Source organism: Biomphalaria glabrata, chromosome 9 (assembly GCF_947242115.1).
Source record: "Biomphalaria glabrata chromosome 9, xgBioGlab47.1, whole genome shotgun sequence".
Classification (NCBI taxonomy): Eukaryota; Metazoa; Mollusca; class Gastropoda; family Planorbidae; genus Biomphalaria; species Biomphalaria glabrata.
Window position 1 is genome coordinate 14,334,632 of NC_074719.1, and position 21,550 is coordinate 14,356,181.

The 21,550-nt window shown below is 32.8% G+C and overlaps 2 protein-coding genes across 3 annotated transcripts; both read right to left on the bottom strand.

The window, feature by feature from the left end:
• Positions 1-266: 266 nt before the first annotated feature.
• Positions 267-5,865, bottom strand: LOC106071882 (zinc finger protein OZF-like). Of its 2 annotated transcripts, XM_056042053.1 has the most exons (4): positions 5,661-5,865; positions 3,462-3,595; positions 2,917-3,213; positions 267-2,125 (listed from the first exon to the last, which is right to left on the bottom strand). In XM_056042053.1, exons 3-4 carry the CDS (start codon positions 3,055-3,057, stop codon positions 809-811), a joined length of 1,458 nt encoding a protein of 485 aa, XP_055898028.1. In that variant the 5' UTR covers positions 3,058-3,213; positions 3,462-3,595; positions 5,661-5,865; the 3' UTR covers positions 267-808. The 2 variants fall into 2 exon arrangements, with proteins under 2 accessions (XP_055898028.1, XP_013087552.2); XM_013232098.2 differs by lacking the exon at positions 5,661-5,865 and having other exon boundaries at positions 3,462-3,614.
• A 7,691-nt stretch (positions 5,866-13,556) lies between these two features.
• LOC106071881 (zinc finger protein 501-like) lies at positions 13,557-20,049 on the bottom strand. Its single transcript, XM_056041957.1, has 3 exons — positions 19,939-20,049; positions 15,861-16,149; positions 13,557-15,369 (listed from the first exon to the last, which is right to left on the bottom strand). Exons 2-3 carry the CDS (start codon positions 15,999-16,001, stop codon positions 13,960-13,962), a joined length of 1,551 nt encoding a protein of 516 aa, XP_055897932.1. The 5' UTR covers positions 16,002-16,149; positions 19,939-20,049; the 3' UTR covers positions 13,557-13,959.
• Positions 20,050-21,550: the final 1,501 nt, after the last annotated feature.

Consider the following 21,550-nt stretch of genomic DNA (forward strand, 5'->3'; position numbering starts at 1 on the left):
GATACCTCCGGATCCTTCCCTTCATACGCATGGCTATAACCTAAGACCCAGAAAGAAATGAAGGAGGGGTGAATGGAGTGATCGTTAAATGAACTTGTGTGTTACCCGTGCTTGTAATCGTGCTAGTATTTGTAATCGTGTTCGCATTATCGTAGTCTGTGAATCGTGACCAGTCTGTACTGTGTTATTGTGTGTATCAGTCGTGTTTTATTGAAATAAAGCCTTGTTTCTAAGGTTATGAATTGACTTAGTATATTACAAGTTATTAACTAATTAATTAAATATTTTTTTTATTGATTCTTATGTTGTAATATAAAATCCAAGATTGGAAGTCAGAAAAATAACATACAAACATTTTACCAGACAGTCAGAAATATAAGAGTTAATATAATCTTTGTAAAAAATTGCACAATAATAAATCATCTTACAACATTTACACTTTGACAAATCTTTTCTGATAACTTAACATTAAAAAGGTTTCAGACAAGAAAGAATTATCTCATGAATTATCTTATGAAGTTTTTAAGTAAAGTACTGAACAAATTTTATGGCAGAGATTAAATTAATTCTTTGTAGCAGATAAAACATTTAAATGACATGGCATTTAGAACCAGAATATCAACATAATTTGTAAACATATATTAAAATGGTCTTTTGAATTCATTTTCAACATATTCTAAATTGACATAATTTTTTATCTTATGCATTTTTAGCTAAGAGAGCCAAACACATGTTTTAAAACAATGTGACATTTAAATGGCTTTCTACCTGAGGGAATCCTCTCATATTTATTACCAGAATGAATGAATTAATTCTTTTTGACAAATTTGACTATTAATGGCTGTTTACCTGAATGAATCATCTCATGCCTTTTTAAGCCTGAGAACCGAGCAAATTTTTTTTGACAAATTTGACATTTAAATGGCTTTTCATTAGAGTGAATTATCTCATGCCGTTTTAAAATTGAGGAATCACTGAATCCTTTTTGACAAATTTGACACTGAAATGGCTTTTGACCAGAATGATTCCTCTCATGTTTTTTTAAATATGAGAAATGAGTGAATCCTTTCTGACAAATTTGACAGTTAAATGACTTTTTATCAGAATGAATCATCTCATGGCTTTTTAAATAAGAGGAAACATTGAATCCTTTTTGACAAATTGGACATTTATATGATTTTTTACCTGAATGAATCATCTCATGCCTTTTTAAGCTTGAGAACCGAGCAAATTTTTTTGGACAAATTTGACATTTAAATGGCTTTTCACTAGAATGAATTATCTCATGCCGTTTTAAAATTGAAAAATCAGTGAATCCTCTTTGACAAATTTGACATTGAAATGGCTTTTTACCAGAATGATTTCTCTCATGTTTCTTTAAATATGAGAAATGAGTGAAACCTTTTTGACAAATTGGACACTTAAATGACTTTTTACCAGAATGAATCATCTCATGGCTTTTTAAATATGAGTAATCATTAAATGCTTTATGACAAATTTGACATTGAAATGGCTTTTTATTGGAATGATTCATCTCATGTTTTTTTAAATATGCGAAATTGCTTAATGGTTTTTGGCAAATTTGACATTTAAATAGCTTTTTACCAGAATGAATCCTTTCATGGCTTTTTAAGCTTATGGACCAATCAAATTCTTTTTTACTAATTTGACATTTAAATGTTTTTTTACCAAAATGAATCTTCACATGCTGTTTCAATGCTGGGGAATAACTGAATTCTTTCTGGCAAATTAGACATTTGAATAGTTTTATTCCACAATGTAGTGCTAGATGAGCTTTTAAATAATATTTATTTGACATTTGTTTTTGACATAAGTCACACTTAAATGTTTTCAGTTTTATTCCACAATGGAGTTCTAAATGAGTTTTTAAATAATATTTATTAGCTATTTGTTTTTGACACAAGTCACACTTATATTTTGTTTCATTGTGTTTAGAGATTGATAAAGAAGATTGCCTCTCTGCACAAACCAGCTGGTAAGTTTTATTTTCAATGGAATCATTTTGTTCTTCGTCTTGCAAGTTTCCAGTATGTACATCTTTGTTAGGAGTGTTTCTAGCCAAAATATCTTGGTTTAAAGTCATTTCTTGATTACCATTTCTATTCTGTAGAAAGAAAGAAGTAAAAAGCTAGCTAAAGCGACAGAAATCTTTGATTCCTCTAGAAATGTACCACATCGTATTATGAAATTTTTCTACTCTGAATGAATTTTTTTTTTTTAAAAAGTAATTAAGAAATAAGTGTAACTTAAATCAATTGAAGCTCGCATATTAAGGTGCATGGTTTACTTTTATCACTTAAGAAACATATTACCTGTATAGTTATTATAAGTGTAGATCTACATACTTGACTAACCATGTCAGTGGTTTTCTTATCTGACCACTCAATGTAAAAATGACTTTGCCTAATGTACACACCCTACAGTTAACTAGGCATGCAGTGACCAGGTTGTTGAAATCAGTAAGACACTCAGTCTATTTATGTTTTTGGGCAGTGATAGGTGTGGATGAAAAGGCTATGAGATTTTTTTCTTATCTAGTTGGTTATCCCAATGCTCTTTGATCTATATAACTGTACAAACCAACTAGGCCTATAAGAATAAAATTAATGTGATTTATTAGATCTAGAACTGCTTTCAGTATTGTTGCAGTGGAGTAATGTAGGCATCAGCTTAAACAAAAAAATGTTATTTAATTATTTTTTATTTTGAGATGTCATAAATTTACCAACTATTTTTTTTATATTTAAACTTTTCTAACCATTAAAAAAAATGGTTATAATCTTTAACCAGAATTTTAAAATGACAATAATTTAAATTTGAAAAAAGTTTCCATATAAATCTAAAAAAATATAAAGGTATTTGTTATGCATTAGGAATGCTATAAAATTGTCTTACCTGTGTCTGTTCTTCTAAAAATAATCTAGAAGTTTGAGACATGTAACTGTTTTCTGTCATCTGTGAGTCTAAAGACCATTCTATGTTCTCAGTTTTCATATTCTTTAGCTCAGTAGTGAAGTCTTGTTTCAAGACATCCATTGAAGCAGCACTTTCTCAGTACCTATATAAACAAGATGTTATTGTGCCTACTGTTGTTTTTTTCAACTTTTGAACGACTTTTGTCAGCTCATTGATCCAGTTTTTTTAGGGCATCATTTTAATTGTGTGGTTAAGCAAACACAACAATAGCTATTCCTATTAAAAAAAAAAAAGAAAAAAAAAGTATATTTCAATAGATAATAAATTTGTTTAAGAAATTAATAAAGCGCCACAAAAATAACATCTATAGCCTTAAGATGATTTTATCTACATAAAGGTAAGCTTAATCAAAGTCTTTTCAAACTCAAACACTTCAACCATTAAAAAAAATAATAATTTAGCTGAAACTGTTACCAACTGGCAATATTTTAACAAAGAAATAGGAATTAGATCTATGTGCTTACATTTAGTGGTAAATTTAGCTAGCTTAATGGTCACCTCATCTAGGATATAGAGTATAGCTGCCATATTGAAAATATTAAGCCAAATCCTGATGATTTTTCGCATTTGAATTATTGAAGCTCCGTATTGGCCATACCTAGAAAAAAGATGAAACCATCTATAAACTTGTCATCTCTTGTTCTATAAAATTAGATCTGTAGCACAGTTTCAACATGCGTAGTTAAAATAAAATCTGATGTCAAAGAGGGGTGGGGTAAGTATGACAAAAAGTAAATTCATCAGACTATTTTTTTTTCCTGACTAAGACATCAAACACATTGTACACCATATCAGACAATGTGCATTTAAAAAATGTTTTAATCATCTAATTCTTTCATTTCAGGTTTTTTCTGGTCAAGTAAGAGGTAAACTACCAAGTGTAAAAGAAAAGAAAAGACTAATTGCCATACACATGTCACCGTTATAGTTCAAAATTTAGCCAACATCAATGCTATAAATAGATCTAGCAATGGCAGTAATGAGCATACATAAATTATTTTTTGGGGGAAAATGAAATAAATCTGAAAAAAAAAAATCTGTTAATTTATATTAAAAAAAAAACACAACATTTTTGTCAAAATAATGTTTAATAAACATGTATTTATAAATTGCTTGTGTGTTTTATTGTCTTTTAGATACTAAAAATTTACTAGTTATGTTTATTTTTGCTTTGAACATTAAAGAAAAGATTGCATAAAAATACATGAACACTCAAAAAAAAATTTGTTTGATGTTGTAGCATTTTCTAAAATTGTAAACCTTATCGAACATCCCCTATAACTGTAGAATAGATTTAATGAAAAGCAAGGGAAGTGTAATATATATGTTCTACTTTTAATCCTGAATCCAAATATATAGAGGTCTTGCTTGGCTAATGCACCATGGGGCTATACAGTAGCCTTAGTACCGGAAGCACCCCCATTCATGTGTATTTGGTCAAAATAACACGCTTTCATACCAGTGTACTTTATCGCCTAGTAGAAAAACGATCTTGCACAGGTATACAAAACTAAATGTGTTAATAAATAGAAAAATGGATCGCGCACCATAATACCACAGTTGGTTGGCCGCCTTCAGTCGTAGAGCAACTAAGGTTCATCAGGAACACTTTTTTATGTGGCTGTGGAGCCCTATTTTGGAGAGACACTCCCGTCCACAAATATCGCAGGTTAAGGTGGCTTTCGCTTTGGTGGTAGAGGAGCTGGCCATTTTTCGCAGGTTAGGTTTTCTTTCAGAGCTGAGACCCATGTTTTTTCACTGTCCATAGCTTTCTTGGTCACTGTCTCTCTCCATCTAGTGCGATTTAGAGCTATGTCTTCCCAATGGTCAGCATCAATGTTCACTGATTTGATGTCCCGTTTTATTACATCCATGTAATAGAGGTGAGGTGACCAGTTTTTCTTGAGTCAGTCGTGAGTTGTCCGTAGAGAATGACTTTCGTGATGTGATTGTTCTCCATCCAACTAACAGCATTGTTTGAGAACTGTAAAAATGCTTGGAATACCTGTTCACACAAGGATCTCGGTATTGCACACTCTTTAAATTTCCATGTGATTTTCAAGATCCTTCATCGCAAATGGAATGAGTTTAGTTTTCTCTCTTGCTTTGCTTAGGTGGTCCACGATTCACTACCATACACTCACAGTAGCGTTCTCTGAACGCATGCCTTGTATTTCTCAATTTCTGTACAAACCATCAAAATAAAGATGCATGAATAAAAATAAGGTGAGATGTTAATTATGGTATACAAAAGGGGGGTGTTTGATAGGGCAGCTTTACACAAAATCATTATGAATGATTATGATTATAATAATCATATCTTTAACTTTCATAAAATAATGTGACTAGAGTTGACTAGACTATCCCCTCCTATAAAATATATAATTATTAATAATTATATCATCTAATATCATCTATATACTTCTATACTGTCTATAGATCTAGACTAATCTAGAGTAGACTAGAATATTCGGTAATATTCAGTTTAATTCAATATATTATTAATATTTTATTTAGCATTTAATAAGTCTAATAATTCAAAGTTAATAATAAGCAGTGTCCAAAGTTGTATTGTAAGTGTAGAGTAGCAATTGACTCAATTGACAATACAATTGTCCACTTGTGTGTGCTTACATTTACATTTTACTTTAGTGGTAACTTACTCAACTGGTCTCCTCATCTACTAGATATAATATTATAATATTATTATATATGTAACTATGACTGTCTATATATAAATATATTCTATTTAGCATAACAGGTAATAGTAGAGTATATTCGGTATATTAGTAGAGTATATTCAGTATAGTAGATATATCATGATAATACGTAGACCGGCCGCCATGTTGTTGTTATCAATATTGAACTTTAATTAACTTTTTTTAAAGAGAGTTTTTTGTTCTTATGCTATCAACTTTTTTTTTTTACATAAATCCATCATCTAGATCAGTGGTCTTCAACCTTTTTTGGCCTACCGCCCCCTTTTCGAATTTTTTATTTTAAAAAATCCGCCAGCGCCCCCCTCTAAGAAAAACAGTTATAAAGAAGCATGAGAAGGCAAATTTGAACAAAATATCATCTATCTATTAATTTTTATGCTGTCAATAACACTTATCCCGCTTGGGAGACGACCGCATGCCAAAGGCAAAGATTTATTCAGGCGCCATTTCGCTCTCATTGGGATAGAAGAAAGTACCTGGCAGCATTCTCTGGCAGCAGATAGCCTTTCAGAGAAACAGTTCGAGAGCTCTTACAAAAACTGCGGGACAAACATTTGATACTCAAAAAAAAGCCAGCATACAACGGTTTTGTCTGCATAATATTCGGGAAAATATGTAGGTCGCAGTTGGGTTTGCGTAGTTATGTGAAACACTGGACTCAGCCGTAATCTACGGAATTAAAGGAAAAAAAACACCCAATATTATCATTATACAAAAATTATGTCAAATAATTTGCAGTGATTACACACAAAAATTAATTGTAAAGACTTTCTATCAAATCCTAAGAATAGTCTCCGTTTAAATTTTTGAATATTAGGGCTTACTGTTTTTAGGTTTAATTGTAAATTTAGTTTTATTTTTTAATATAAATATTATTATTGCAGAATTCACGACAAAATGAAATTAAGCTAATAGTAACCTTGTGCTTCCTGCAGTCTGACAATATTAGAAATTTCAAGCTTTAAGTTAGCCAAGGCAAGGCGAAGGTCTCCTCTATTGGCTACATCCAGTCTATTACTTTGCTTATTCGTTAACTTTGTTACGCACTAAATCTAGGTTAACCATGTATGTTTAATGAAAAGCTAAAACATGATTCCAATTCCGACCACAGTTTTGGAATTTTACTGAAACATTTAAATGCAGCCACATCTCTGTTGTGCCTCCAGGGGCGTAGCTAGGAATTCCCATCGTTTGGGGGCCAGGGGGCTTGACATCTTTGGGGGCCGCTGCATTTTGCGTAATATTTAATTTAATTAATTAAAAAAGCACTAATTTGGCCCCGTCCCTTAAATGGGGGCCCGGGGGATTTTCAAATTCCCCCCTTCCCCCCACCATAGCTACGTCACTGTGTGCCTCCTTTGTTTACATTCTTTTTACTGAAGACATAGTTTTGTAAATCTATTTTTCCCTCAACTCAATTTGAACGTCAGTAACATGTTTAACAATTGTCATTTATATATATATATATATTTTTAATTTTAGAAGCGAATCTTAATTTCTTTATAGAGCGTTGTTATGTGAATTGCATAGATATCGGTGTCCTTGGGCAGTAATTCATTTGTCAACAAACACGTTATGTGAGATTGTAAACTCTTTAAAATAGATTTAATATCTCGATAAAAGAGAAAATGATATTATCAATAAAATCTCTCAATCTCTTTCCTTGCAGTCGGAGGTTCATTTCATTCATTTGCGTTAGATGCCTACCATGTAAAACAATTTATTTTAGCCTGCTTTAAGTCATCGCCGACCGTTGAATCTTCCCGTTTCTCAAAAAAAATTTTTTATTTAAGAGCTTAAAAAAACGAGCCATAACAATTAACAAACCCATTTCGAAATCCGGCAAACTTCAGTTTACAACAAGTCTAACGCCTTTTTCATCATTTGTTTCATAAAACTGTTGAAAGATGCGCTTATTTTTGGCATGGATTTGTATTTTATTTACTGTTTTATAATTAGATTCAAATAGAAATGAAATTTCGGGATAAACTTTTCTTGTGTATCATAACTCACTAGGTGAATAGTGAATAGATGTGTTCTTTATTCTATATTACCTATGAAGTCATTGTAGCGTCCATCCACTGATGGTTTCCTATATGCCCTCATAAGCTACATAACTAGACAATTTTGAAATAATATTTCATCTCTAACAGAAAAAAAGTATTTTTGTGCTACATATGTTTTAAAATTAATTTAGTTTTAATCATTTTTTCAACAGTATCATAAGAATTTTTAAAAAGCTATGCATTTTTCTAAGAAGCCATTAAAACATATCCTGCTTTGCCGTTTTTTTTTTTTTTAATATTGTTTTAATTGTAGATTTTTATAATTGTTCATGAATATTCTTAAATTATTTTTGGATGTTGCAATATGTTCGTGAAGCCGACTTGGTTTCATAACCTCATCTGAAAATGCCATCAAAGTAGAAATTACTTTTTTTCTAGTGGCAATTCACTAAATCTCAAGGAAATATTACATGATATACCAGTGAGTTTTCGTAACAAGATTTTATCAATGTTTTTTGTTTTAAAAAGTTAAATTATTCTATTAAATGTTACCTTTAATGTTTTTTGAAATTAACATTTACATATCAATATATGAACATCTGGAGATAAAATAAACTATAATCTAAAAGGCGTATTACCTACTTTGTTTATCAAATCTTAAACTTTAAACGCGCGAGATCCAAGGACAATAAATACTTTCCAATCACAGTAAAAGAGTAAGAATTTAAAAATAGAAAATGGGATTCCCGAACTCAATTTCTAACGCTGTTCTTAAATTAGAAGCAAGTTAACTATAATTTGTCTATATTTAGTTTCCCAGCTTTAATGTTGAAGAATTTTAAAATTTGTTTTGTTTCAGAGCACCTTTAGTTTCTTCTTTATGCCCAGCGCCCCCTTACCGCCCCATTTGTGCCCAGCGCCCCCCTACCGCTCCTTTCGCTAATCTAATTAGAATTTAGATCTATATTATAAATATATAGATCCATATTTAGAAATGACTAGATCTATCATCTAGATCTACCTAAAAGTAGGTACTAGATCAAGATTCTAAATCAACATGGGTAATCATGAAGGCTAGTGTCTTGGAGTATTTTTTTTTACATTTGTTGTCCTAGACTGACCAAAAACAAAGCCATTTTTTTTTTATCAATAACAATTTTAGCAGTTGAAATGCTGCAAACTAAAAAATGAAATTTTCTCAGGCGTAGTTCTAGAAACTAGCTATGGATCTGAATCTAGAATCTATACCGCATAGCCGTAGCCAGGAGGGAGGTTTGGGTTTTTTAAAATTTAAAACCCCCTCCGAAATTTAGGATAGAACCCCCCTCTTCAATATAAGACTATCTAAACTTAAGTCACCAGATTCTATGAGCCTAGCCAAGAGATGTTTTGTGTTTAAAACCCCCTTTCAGCGGAATTTACAGCTAAAAACCACCACTTCAATATAAAAAAAAAACAAATTACGCACTCAAAATGCTATGAGCGTAGCCTAAGGGGTTTTAGTTTAAGCACCACTTCAGCGGGGTTTGAAGCTAAAAAAAATACATCTTCAATATAAAAAAAAAAGAAAATTACACAATCAAAATTCTATGAGCGTAGCCAAACCAAAAGGGGTTTTGAGTAACTCCTCTCCTCCAGAGGGCTTTTTTTTTAAAGTTTAAAACCCCTCCTGATGGTTTTGAGTTTCAATACCCCCATACAGAGAGTTTTGAGGTTGAAAACCTCTCTCTTCAATTTTATTCTAAAGCAAACTACAGTCACCAAATTCTATGACCGTAGCTAATAGGGTTTTAAATTAAAAAAAAAAAACAAAAAAAAAACTCAACAGATTTTTTTAACCCCACCACCCAAAAAAATTATTTTGACAACAAAACTTCCTTTTTTGATATAAAATCTACAGTCACCTAATTCCAAGAGCGTAGCCATAGAGGTTACAAATTTCTACCAGTGGCTGGGCTCCATTAATAAAGTGCAGTGAATAGTCATCTGCCGAAATTGAAAAACACTAAATGTGGCTCAAAAAAGATGGCTAAGACGAATTGAATTGATTAACAAAATGAATTACGCATAATAAGAGTTTTTAAGAGCCTATTTTAGGGTACAATAAACTACTTCCGAAAAAATCAAACGTCAGAATGTAATTAAGATTAATTATGTACACAAGCACACACACGCATTTATGAATTCCCCCCCCCCCCCCCAAGAAAAAAAAAACTGGCTACGCCCATGCTATACCGTATCTAGATTTATTTAAAATGTAACTAATGTTCTATATTGCCACCCCATGTTTCAATAATACATTCTTTTTCTTTTACTCTCTACCGAATATAGAAAGATTGCTATTGCAAGAAAAGAACCTTGAATTTTTAAAAAATCGAACAGTAGGCCAAACGAAAATGAGAATATTCAAACCATTTTTTTTTCTCTCTCACTCGAATCTGTCTCCCTGTCTGCCCCAATCTCTTTCTCTTACTCTCTGAATCTCCTCACGTTGTCTCTGTTCTGTTTCCATCTCTATTTCCCATTCTGTCTCTCCTTCACCTCTTTTGTCTCTGCATCTTTATGTATGTATGTTGGGGGAAAGTAAAGGCAGTTGGTCGTTGTGCTGGCCACATGACACCCTCGTTAACCGTGGGCCAAGATAGATAAATGTATACCGGTATGTATTGTATATATAGGTATATATCCTTTCTCTTTTTTATGTCTGTCTAGTCTCCCTTTCTGTCTCATCTCCATCTCTCCCCCCTTTTATCTTTCCATCTCACTTTCTCTGTCAGTATCTATCTATTCTGTCTCTCTTCGTCTCACTCTCCCTTCTATCTCAGCCCCAATTCCCCCACTCTCTTTCAGTCTTACTCACTGTATCTCTGAGTTTTTGTCTTCGTCTCTATATCTTTCTCTCATTCTGTCTTTTCCTCTTTCTTTTTTTCTGTCTCCGTCTCTCTCTTTATTTCTTTCTCTTTTTATCTCTTACTATTTTATCTGCTGATTTACTATTTAACTAAGTCCTGTAGGTCCAATTTGATGTCTGCACCCCTCGGCTATAAGGGCTAAAGCTGTTGAATGACAGTCTAGACATGATGTTTTCTTACAATTTCTACACGAAAAAAATCCGAGAGACAGACAGACCGCTCGGCATCGTGTTTGTTGATTAGTCAAAAGGTCTCGACGTGGTCAGTTGAAGTGATCTTTTTTAATTCCCAAGAAAAATAGGATGCCTTCCCAAAATACCACTAGTAAACACAAATTTAATTGAGTCAGCCTTACGGTCAGCAGCATTGTCAACTTGGTATCTTTTCTTACCTATTGCGTTATGCTTACAAAGACATCAACGAAAGCGTAGGCTATTTCTTCATACAAGATCCTGAGGAAAATTCTTCAACATATTCAGACTGAGTAAAGTAAAGTTCCCCTTTCAGACCTTCTGGTCTATAGAACAGATGATGTAAAGGTTATCTGATTCTGTGGCCTACGGTTAACGAGGGTGTCATGTGGCCAGCACAACGACCAACCGCCTTTACTTTTCCCCAATTAATGTCAGGTACCCATTAGAGCAGGGTGGACTCAGAGGCGCCCAAAGATCCCGAAATTAAAAATCCCAGTCTCAACCAGGATTCGAACTCGGGACCCCCTAACCCCCGCTTTACCGCTCGGCCACCGCGCCTCCATTCAGACTGAGTGTAAAACCAAAAGTTATATCCTCTGCACTTATGGCACAGCTTTTGCTGCTAAATTTAGATCTAGGCCTCCTAATCAGCTGCACGACATAGGTGACAGACTGTCTTTTGCATGCAATTAGTCAAAACTAAACCAAACAAGTAGCCCCTCTCCCAGCCCCCCTTCCCCCCAAAAATGGTTTATCATTTCTGTTCCTTTAGCTCCTTTCCGACGGTCAATCGGGATAAAGGCCCTTTCAGCGCTGACTCGACCTTAAGCTTATTGATATAGAAAAAGGAAATAACAGGAAAACAGTTGATGTTCTTAATTTAATATGTACAAAATTATTTTTTTTGTTTTCAATAAAACATTAAGTAGGCTAAATCCAATTCAATGATACAGCATTGACACTACGTAGTATAACGTCTAATGATAGTGATTGTTAATTAAAAAATCATTTCTATTCTAATAAAGGAATAACTAGAATGTACAATATTAACTCGATACCAGGGTATTAAAATGAATATAACATTGTTCACAAAAAAAATATATATTTATCTATTAACATAACAAGTACAAGCAACACTTGTTTGAATTGCACTAAAACACAATCATAAAACATTTGAAATTTTGTTATCTTTCATTAAAATTCCAAACAAATTCATTCTAAAATTTGCTTTTTTATAATTTGGTTAAGGAACAACATACCTGCTACCGGTATTTTTTTTTAAAAAAGCCTTGTGGTGAAAAAAAAAGAGCAAAACCTGTATTATGGACGTAGGACTATCATTAAAGGTACCTGTGTAATAATTTTTTTGTACACACTATATGTATATGAATATATTTTTTGTATGTAGGAAAGAGGTGAGGCTTGCATGAATTTTCACTTGAAATATAAATAAGGGTCTCTAGATTTATTGATTTTACTAATGGTGTTACTCTAATGAAGAGTAATTTTTTAAATATATATATATTTATATATATTATATATATATTTGTAAATCTCACGGCTCCATTTCGCATTTGTAATATATTTTGGCCTAACCAAGGTTAAATAACAGATGGAAGAAACCCTAAAGACATCCTATACGCTGACTGTACGTGCTGGTAAGAACTTCGTCGAGAGCAAAAGAAACGAAGCTGCATCAGTCAAGAGAAAGAAAAATAAAGCAGCCTTGTCAGCCCAAGGACAGATGCATATATATGCACAAATTGTGGCAAACTCTGCCGCTCCAGATTTGACTTGATTAGTCACTCCAGATTCTGCCCCGTCTCAAGACGAAAGGACGCATCCATTGTCTTCCGAGACAGAAGGAGCCATATAGTCTGTGTAACTGGTTTACCATGAAGGATAAGAAGTTTTAAGTTGTCTTAGAGTTTTAGTTTCTGTTAATAATTGACATATTTCTGAGTTGAAAGTCATTTTCCAATTTGATTCACATTTCTGTAATTCTTAAAAACATTTATTTTTCAGATGATATCATGTCATTTAAAGTTGTAGATTTAGAGAACTGACTTTGGCCAAAACTGAAATTATAAGGATTTTAAGATGTATACCAGAATTATCTAAAAGTATAAAAAGGCAGAAGAAAATATTAAACAAAGATCGCTTAAAAAAACAAGTAATGTTAAATAGCAAAGCATTTAAAATTTAAATACTGGTTTAATTCCTAATCACATCTTTAATACTAGCACTATTTCATGTATTTAGCTTTCTCACTACGCTTTAATCCTATCATGTATCTGGACCAGTAGGGAAAAGAAAAAAAAAAAGGTGGTGGGGTGGGGGGGAGAGGAGAAAAGAAATGCTTTTAAAAGCATTTTAAAAAAAAGAAAAGCGAAATGACCTGAATTCGACTTTATTACTCAAGCCTCCTCAAACCAACATTCTAACCACTCAGCACTCTGGCAGTGAAGAGCTTCTTCCAAACTTACTTTGAAGTTATGAACTATAAACGAGACAATTCAGCTTATACCACCACTTCAATCAAGTACAATTTCTTTCCCTTGTCCAAGATACAAAGCAAAATAATTAATAACCAATAGTTAATTAATAAATTGGGTATTTTTAAAAATTGTAATGTGAAATCCAAGATTGGAGTCGGAGAAATAATGTGTACACATTTTTTACCAGAGAGTCGGAGTGAGTTAATATAAGCTTTGCAAAATATGCAAAAGAATAAATCATCTCACAACATTTACACTTTAACAAATCTTTTCTGAAAATTTGACATTTGAAAGGTTTCAGACCAGAAAGAAAAAATTCATATAATTTTATAGTTAAGTACTGAGTTAATTTTACGGTAGAGTTTAAATTAATTCTTTATAGCAGATAAAGACATAGACATAGCATTTAGAACCAAAATATCAGCATAATTCCTATCACATATTTCAATGGTCTTTTGTATTCATTTTAAACACATTCTATGCTGAAATAATTAATTTACCAAAATTCATCTTATGCCTATTTAACTGAGTGAGCCAAGCAAATTCTCCAAAACAAATTTGACATTTAAATGGCTTTCTAATTGAGGGAATCCTCTCATACTTTTTACCAGAATGAATTATCTCATGCTGTTTTAAATAACATGAATTAATGAATTCTTTTTCGTAAATTTGACAATTAATGGCTGTTTACCAGAATGAAGTGTATCATGCTTTTTTAAGCACGAGAGTCGAGCAAATTTTTTTTGACAAATTTGACATTGAAATGGCTTCTTACATGAGTGAACACTCTCATGCTGTTTTAAATATGAGGAACAAATGAATCCTTTTTGACAAATTTTACATTCAAATGATTTTTTACCAGAATGAATCATCTCATGTCTTTTTAAACTTGAGAGCAGAGCAAATTTTTTTTGACAAATTTGACATTTAAATGGCTTTTCACCAGAGTGAATTACCTCATGTCGTTTTAAATATGAAGAATCATTGAATCCTTTTTGACAAATTGGACATTTATATGATTTTTTACCTAAATGAATCATCTCATGCCTTTTTAAACTTGAGTAACGAGCAAATGTTTTGGGACAAATTTGACATTTAAATGGCTTTTCACTAGAGTGAATTATCTCATGCCGTTTTAAAATTGAGGAATCAGTGAATCCTCTTCGACAAATTTGACATTGAAATGGCTTTTGACCAGAATGATTCCTCTCATGTTTCTTTAAATATGAGAAATGAGTGAATCCTTTTTGACAAATTTGACACTTAAATGACTTTTTACCAGAATGAATCATCTCATGGCTTTTTAAATATGAGTAATCATTAAATGCTTTATGACAAATTTGACATTGAAATGGCTTTTTATCAGAATGATTCATCTCATGTTTTTTTAAATATGCAAAATTGCTTAATGGTTTTTGGCAAATTTGACACTTAAATAGCTTTTTACCAGAATGAATCCTTTCATGGCTTTTTAAGCTTATGGACCAATGGAATTCTTTTTTACAAATTTGACATTTAAATGGCTTTTTACCAGAATGAATTATCTCATGCCTTTTTAAACTAACAAAGTGAATAAATTTTTTTTGACAAATCTCACACTTAAATGTTTTTTTACCAAAATGAATCTTCACATGTTGTTTTAATGATGGGGAATAACTGAATTCTTTCTGGCAAATTAGACATTTAAATAATTTTATTCCACAATGTAGTGCCAGATGAGCTTTTAAATAATATTTATTTGACATTTGTTTTTGACATAAGTCACACTTAAATGTTTTCAGTTTTATTCCACAATGAAGTTCTAAATGAGTTTTCAAATAATATTTATTAGCTATTTGTTTTTGACACAAGTCACACTTATATTTTGTTTCATAGTGTTTAGAGATTGATAAAGAAGATTGCTTCTCTGCACAAACCAGCTGGCAAGTTTTATTTTGTTGTTCGGCTTGCAAGTTTCCAGTATGTACATCTTTGTTAGGAGTGTTTCTAGCCAAAATATCTTGGTTGAAAGTCATTTCTTGATTTACATTTACATTTCTTTTCTGTAGAAAGAAACAAATTATCAGTTGGCTAGAACAATAGGTTAAATCTTTGATTCCTCTAAGAAAATATACCACATTGTATTCTAAAAAAAAGTAATTAAGAAACAAATGCAACTTAAATCAGATGAAGTTGGCATTTCAAGGTGCATGGTTTACTTTGGTCACTTAAGAAACATTTTACCTGTATAGTTATTATAATGGTAAATCTGCATACTTTTCTAACCATGTCAGTGGTTTTCTTATCTGACCACTCAACATACATACAAAGATTATTGCCTATGTACACGTTCTAGAGGTAACTAGGTATACACTGAACAGTTTGTTAAAAACAGTCTATTTATGTTTTTGGGCAGGGTTATAAATGGTTATAATATTATGCAGAATTTAAATATGACAATAACTCAGATTTGAAAAACCATCTGATTTTCCCAATAAATTCCCAATATATTCTTTATTTCTTATGTATTAGACATTATATAAAATAGTCTTACCTGTGTAAGTTCTTCTAAAATTAATTCAGAAGTTTGAGACATGTAACTGTTTTCTGTCATCTCTGAGTGTAAAGACCATTCTATCTTCTCAATTTTCATATTTTTTAGCTCAGTAGTAAGGTCTTGTTTCAAAACATCCATTGAAGCAGCACTTTTCAGTACCTATATAAGCAAGATGTTATTGTACCTATCGGTACTTCTATTTTTCAATTTTTGAATGACTTTTGTCAGCTCATTGATCCAGTTTTGTTATAATTGTGTGGTTAAGCAAATACAACAATAGCTTTTCCTATTTAACAAAAAAAAAGGAAAAAAAAAGGAAATTTCAAATAGATAAATTTGCTTAAAAAAGTTATAAAGCGCCTCAAAAAAAAAAAAACCATCTATTGTTTACAGTAGGGTTATGACATTTTTTAAAATCTCACATCATCTTTTTGAAGGGTTCAACTTTATCTTTACCCACCGAGACCGCATTACCTGCATGCATCATGCTAAAGAAGAAAGGCTCAAATCTAGCTCTTGTAAACATGGTGTTAAATCGTGGCCGATAATATATTTCTTTATTATTTGATCAAAAGCCCCTGACAGACTTTTTTGTTTTGTAAACCTATCGGAATAAGAACTGCAAGAATCTTGTACATTACTGCTACAGTTGTGTCTGTCCAATTATTAAAACCTGACAGTGTTTGATTGTGTTTTTTAATCACAATTTTAGCACAATCATTGTATGCCTTCCACTAAAAAAAGCCATGGTACAACCATCTACGGTACGTGACGTTTTGGCGCTGCCGTTTTGGCGACGGGACGTTTTGGCGCGAGCCGTTTTGGCGAGGGGACGTTTTGGCGCGAGATATCATTTGACGATAATTTAATAAGCATGTAGCTTTTATAACAATGTTTTTTTTCACTCTACCATAATATTGTATGTATAGTATGAATTCTAACACCGTTCAGCGAATTGGTTTTATTAGCAAGTGTTTGGTATGTATAGCTGGAGATACCATACAGTCATTAAATAAACCAATGTTAATGTAAACAAATAATTACATCAATTTTTAGTCTATCATCGTTTCATTTTTTTATATATTTTTTTAATTTTAAAGTAATGTCTTAAAACACTTTTTTGAAATAAAAGTGTGCCTCTTAATAAGCACACATATACAAGCCAAACTGTTTATTAAAGAAAATGATGTGAAACACAAACACACATTTACATTTAGTACGTGAAAAATATGTCTTAACACAAACACTCATGCAAAACATAGATATGAATAATTTTTTTAAAAGAAATAATACAATAAACGTACATAATGTATTTCGCGCCAAAATGTCCCGTCGCCAAAACGACATTCGCGCCAAAACGGAGGGGCCAAAATGGCAGCGCCATAACGTCCTGCTTCGAACCATCTAATAGCATAGTAAAGACATCAAAGAATGTAGAATCTCTTGTCAAATCTAACTCAGAATCGACTCCACTTTTAGAAGGCTGGGACATTCTAAATGTTTTGGCAGTACTGACAGGATAATTGTCAGCAACCCTCTCCCATAGCCACCCATCATTATTACCACTAGTTCTAGGTCTAAAATCATCTTGTTCTGAAATTGTAGCAATAATACCAGTCCCATCATTGTTAGTTTCACTACCTCTATCACTGTCAGAATCTTGAGTCAACCACAGTATCTCTAGCTTTTTTCTTCTTCATAATGCTATCATCTACACCATGATTTTCTGGCAAATAAGTTGAATTATCTTCACTATCACTATCATTATTGAGCTTTCTAAGGTTAAAAACAATTGAGTAGCTTGTGCTACCGTTAATCTTTTAGGAGGCCTACCACTAACACCATTGCATTCAGGCATAGCATCCATGTTAGTTTATATTTACTTAGACTTTACTTAGTAACACACAAATTAAAATATTATTAAAACAAGAAAATAATACAAGTTATTTATTACATAAAGACGCTTATAATAAATATTTTGATCGGAGTGACTGCAACAATTACAGGGGTATCTCTCTCCTCAGTATTGTGGGCAAAATCTTTGCTAGAGTGGCACTATCCAGGCTGCAAGTGATAGCTTCTAGAGTCTACCCAGAGTCTCAGTGTGGATTCAGGAGTGGTCACTATAGACATGATATCTTCTCTACGACTACTGCAGGAGAAATTCAGAGAGACAGACCCCTTTACATCGTTTTTGTTGATCTGACTAAAGCTTTTGACATGGTCAGCAGAAGTGGCCTTTTCAAACTCCTGAGGAAAATAGGTTGCACTCCCAAACTACTGAAGTTCATTGAGTGTTTTCATGAGGAAACTAAATGTACTGTCAAATTTAATGGAGCCCAATCTGCACCTTTTGAGGTTTGCAGTGGTGTCAAGCAGGGATGTGTGCTCGCACCTACTCTGTTTGGCATATTCTTCTCCTGTCTACTGCATTATGCGTTCAACGACATAAACGAAGGTGTGTTTCTCCATACAAGATCCTCTGGAAAATTATTTAATGTATCAAGGCTGCGGGCAAAAACCAAGGTTAGGAAGCTACTCATCAGGGAACTCCTGTATGCTGATGATGCAGCTATTGTGGCTGATTCTGATATTCAGCTACAGTCCCTGGTTGACAAACTATCTGCTGCTTGCCAGAAGTTCGGCTTAAACATCAGTCAAAGCAAGACTAAGATACTTGTCCAAAACACAAACACTGCACCTCAAGTAAGCATTAATGGCCAATCACTAGAAATTGGTGATCACTTTTGTTACCTTGGCTTCATCATATCCAACAACACTCTACTGGATAAAGACATTTAAAAAACAGGATAGCCAAGGCAATGGCCACCATGTCACGGTTGCAGAAAAGAGTCTGGGACAACATATTGCTGACTAGCAGTACTAAAGCCCTAGTCTACCGGACCTGTGTGTTAAGCATCTTGCTGTACGGAAGTGAAACATAGTCAACCTACTCATGGCAGGAAAAAAAGCTGAACGTCTTCCACCTCCGATGCCTAAGGCGGATCTTTAAAATAAGGTGGCAAGATAAGATAACCAATGAGGAAGTGCTACAAAGTGCAGGGTGCCAGGGCATCTGCTCTGTTATCAGCAGCAGACGCCTTGGCTAGCTTGGCCACGTTCGTAGAATGCCAGTAGGTCGACTTCCACAGGACATCCTATATGGCGATCTAATAGAAGGCAGGAAAGCCACTGGTCGCCCACTTTTACGTTATACGGATGTATGCAAACGCGACATGAAGTTCTTGAAAATCAACACTGGCAACTGGGAAGAGGTGGCACTGGACAGATCCACATCGAGAGAGAGCATAAAGGAAGGGTCACAGATTGCAGATGTCATACACAACAGAAGCAGAAAGAAGGGTGAAAATGCAACGGCGCCTGGTGATTACATATGCCCAACCTGCGATCGCAGCTGTGTATCAAGGATTGGCCTCTTTAGTCACACAAGAAGTTGCAAAGGGAAAAGATCGTCTCTCGAGATGTAAAATGCCACAGATATATATATATATATATAATATATTAAATATTATATATCTATATCCTAGCCCTATTATTATTATATAGTAGATTCCTATATAAGGCACACACCGTATTCGGGAACTAGGTCAAATTTTTTTTTTTTTTTTTGGTGATGGTTTAACTTACAAAAAAAAACTGAAAAGCAGATTCTTATTCTGCAACTAAAGGACTATAAAAATAGCTGTATTCCTTTGAATTACCACTCATAGTTGAGATTTTATTTTAAAATAAATTAGGTCACTTCATGCTCCTATACTAAACGCAGTTTTTGTGCTTTCTCCTTCAGAGCACACTGAGCACTGTCAGTAATCACCACTATGTTATTGCTAATAAATTATATCTGTGCTAATTAAAAATTATTTAGATTGTATTAAAAGAAGTAGATTCACATGAGGCAATATTATGTTTTTATAGTATATATTGCCTCATATTGCCTCTCTCTCTATATATATATTTATATAGGCCTATATTATATTTAATATATATATATATATATATATATAAATATATATATATATCGTTTTTTGTTTATTTATTTATATAATAGGCCTACCTATATAATCTATGTGTAGAGACAGACAGAAATAAATCTATATAGATCTATAAATTAATTATCTAGAAGATAGTATTGCATTTACTGATCACTTCTAGACTCTGGATAGTGATAGTGATTCATAGTAAAAGTCATCATAGTGATAGATCTATAATCTATACAATTTAAAAATGGTATCGAAATGTCTGGCTTGTCTTTTCTTAATAAAAACTAAACTTTACTAAGACTAAACAGTGACAGTCACAGTAAAACTAAAACTTACTAGATCTAGAGATTTAAAACTACTTGAATTAAAGTTAATGATAGAAAGTCTATTAATAATTAATTTTAAAGAAAGTAGTTAAAAGTTAAAGTAAAAGTCTAGAATCTAGAATAATCTAGATGATACTAGATCTAGAATAATCTCAGTACTACTAGTCTAGAATAGTCTAGATTTAGATTAAGAATTAATGAATCCATTTTGAAATAAAAAAAAATAAATTAATCTCCCTTTCTTTGTAAAATTCGGTGTTTACTCAGGAAAGAAGAGGTCGATACATTTATCTGCGGTAAGAAACTTTTCCACCCCTTTTCATGAGAAAAAAAGGTTTTAAAATTCTGTGTACACACCGTATGCGAAACGAAGGGGATAATAATACTGTAATAATAATAATTCGTAGGGACAAGAAGGAAAATGATATTGTTTCTGTAGCTGGAGAGACAACATATTGAAATTGTGCAAACCTTTAAATACCTGGGTTCTATCCTAGACAATAAACTAAATTTTACTGCAAATACTGATTATATCAGCAAAAAAGGGCAGCAAAGATTACGATTACTAAGAAAACTGTCCTCGTTTAATGTTAGCGAAAAGGCCTTGGCTATGTTTTATCACGCTCATATCTGCAATATTTTAAGTTTCAATATCACTGCCTGGTATGGCAATCTGAGCATTAAAAATAAAAATAAACTTTATAGAATCCTAAATGCTGCTGGCAAAATCATTGGCAAAAAACAAAACCCATTTGGGCAGTTGTTTCTAAAAAGAGCTAACAAGATCCTCGAAATAAAGAATCACCCTTTGTGTCAGGATTTTGTGATTTTACCATCACAAAAGAGATACAAGACACCGATAGCAAAGACAAACAGACACAAACACTCTTTTGTTCCCCTGGCAATCAAATCATTAAATAAGAACAATCTGGTATAAACTTTGTCACATGTAAATTATGAGTGAGTCTGGTGTGAATGTACACTTTGGTTTCTTATAGTTATAATGTTTTTTGTTTGGTGTAATGCACAAATTGTAATACAAATTTCCTTACGGATAATAAAGATTATTATTATTATGTTAGAAATGAACGAGTAGTCATTCTCTGGCGCTGCCAGGGTCGAGTTTCGCTAAAGAGAAACAAAATTCATCGTAGTCCCTTTAACAGTTTCCACTGAGGAATTTTCTGGTGATGTGGCAGGTCTGCAGCAGTACCGCCCTCTGACAGGCAACGAGGATGTTCCTAGGAATGTTAAGGGCCTTGAAGGTGTCTGTGAGGTCAGTTGTTATTATCCCCTCGGTTGATATAACAATGGGGTATATTGTTATTTTGGACAATTTCCATAGACGCTTAATCTCCAA

Excerpts from the sequence above, each read along its gene's own strand:
- LOC106071881 (XM_056041957.1), bottom strand. The coding sequence starts at position 16,001 with ATGGATGTTTTGAAACAAGACCTTACTACTGAGCTAAAAAATATGAAA. Across the intron at positions 15,370-15,860 it reads TTTTAGAAGAACTTACACAG|AAAAGAAATGTAAATGTAAA; the intron begins GTAAGACTATTT and ends TTCTTTCTACAG.
- LOC106071882 (XM_056042053.1), bottom strand. The coding sequence starts at position 3,057 with ATGGATGTCTTGAAACAAGACTTCACTACTGAGCTAAAGAATATGAAA. Across the intron at positions 2,126-2,916 it reads TTTTAGAAGAACAGACACAG|AATAGAAATGGTAATCAAGA; the intron begins GTAAGACAATTT and ends TTCTTTCTACAG.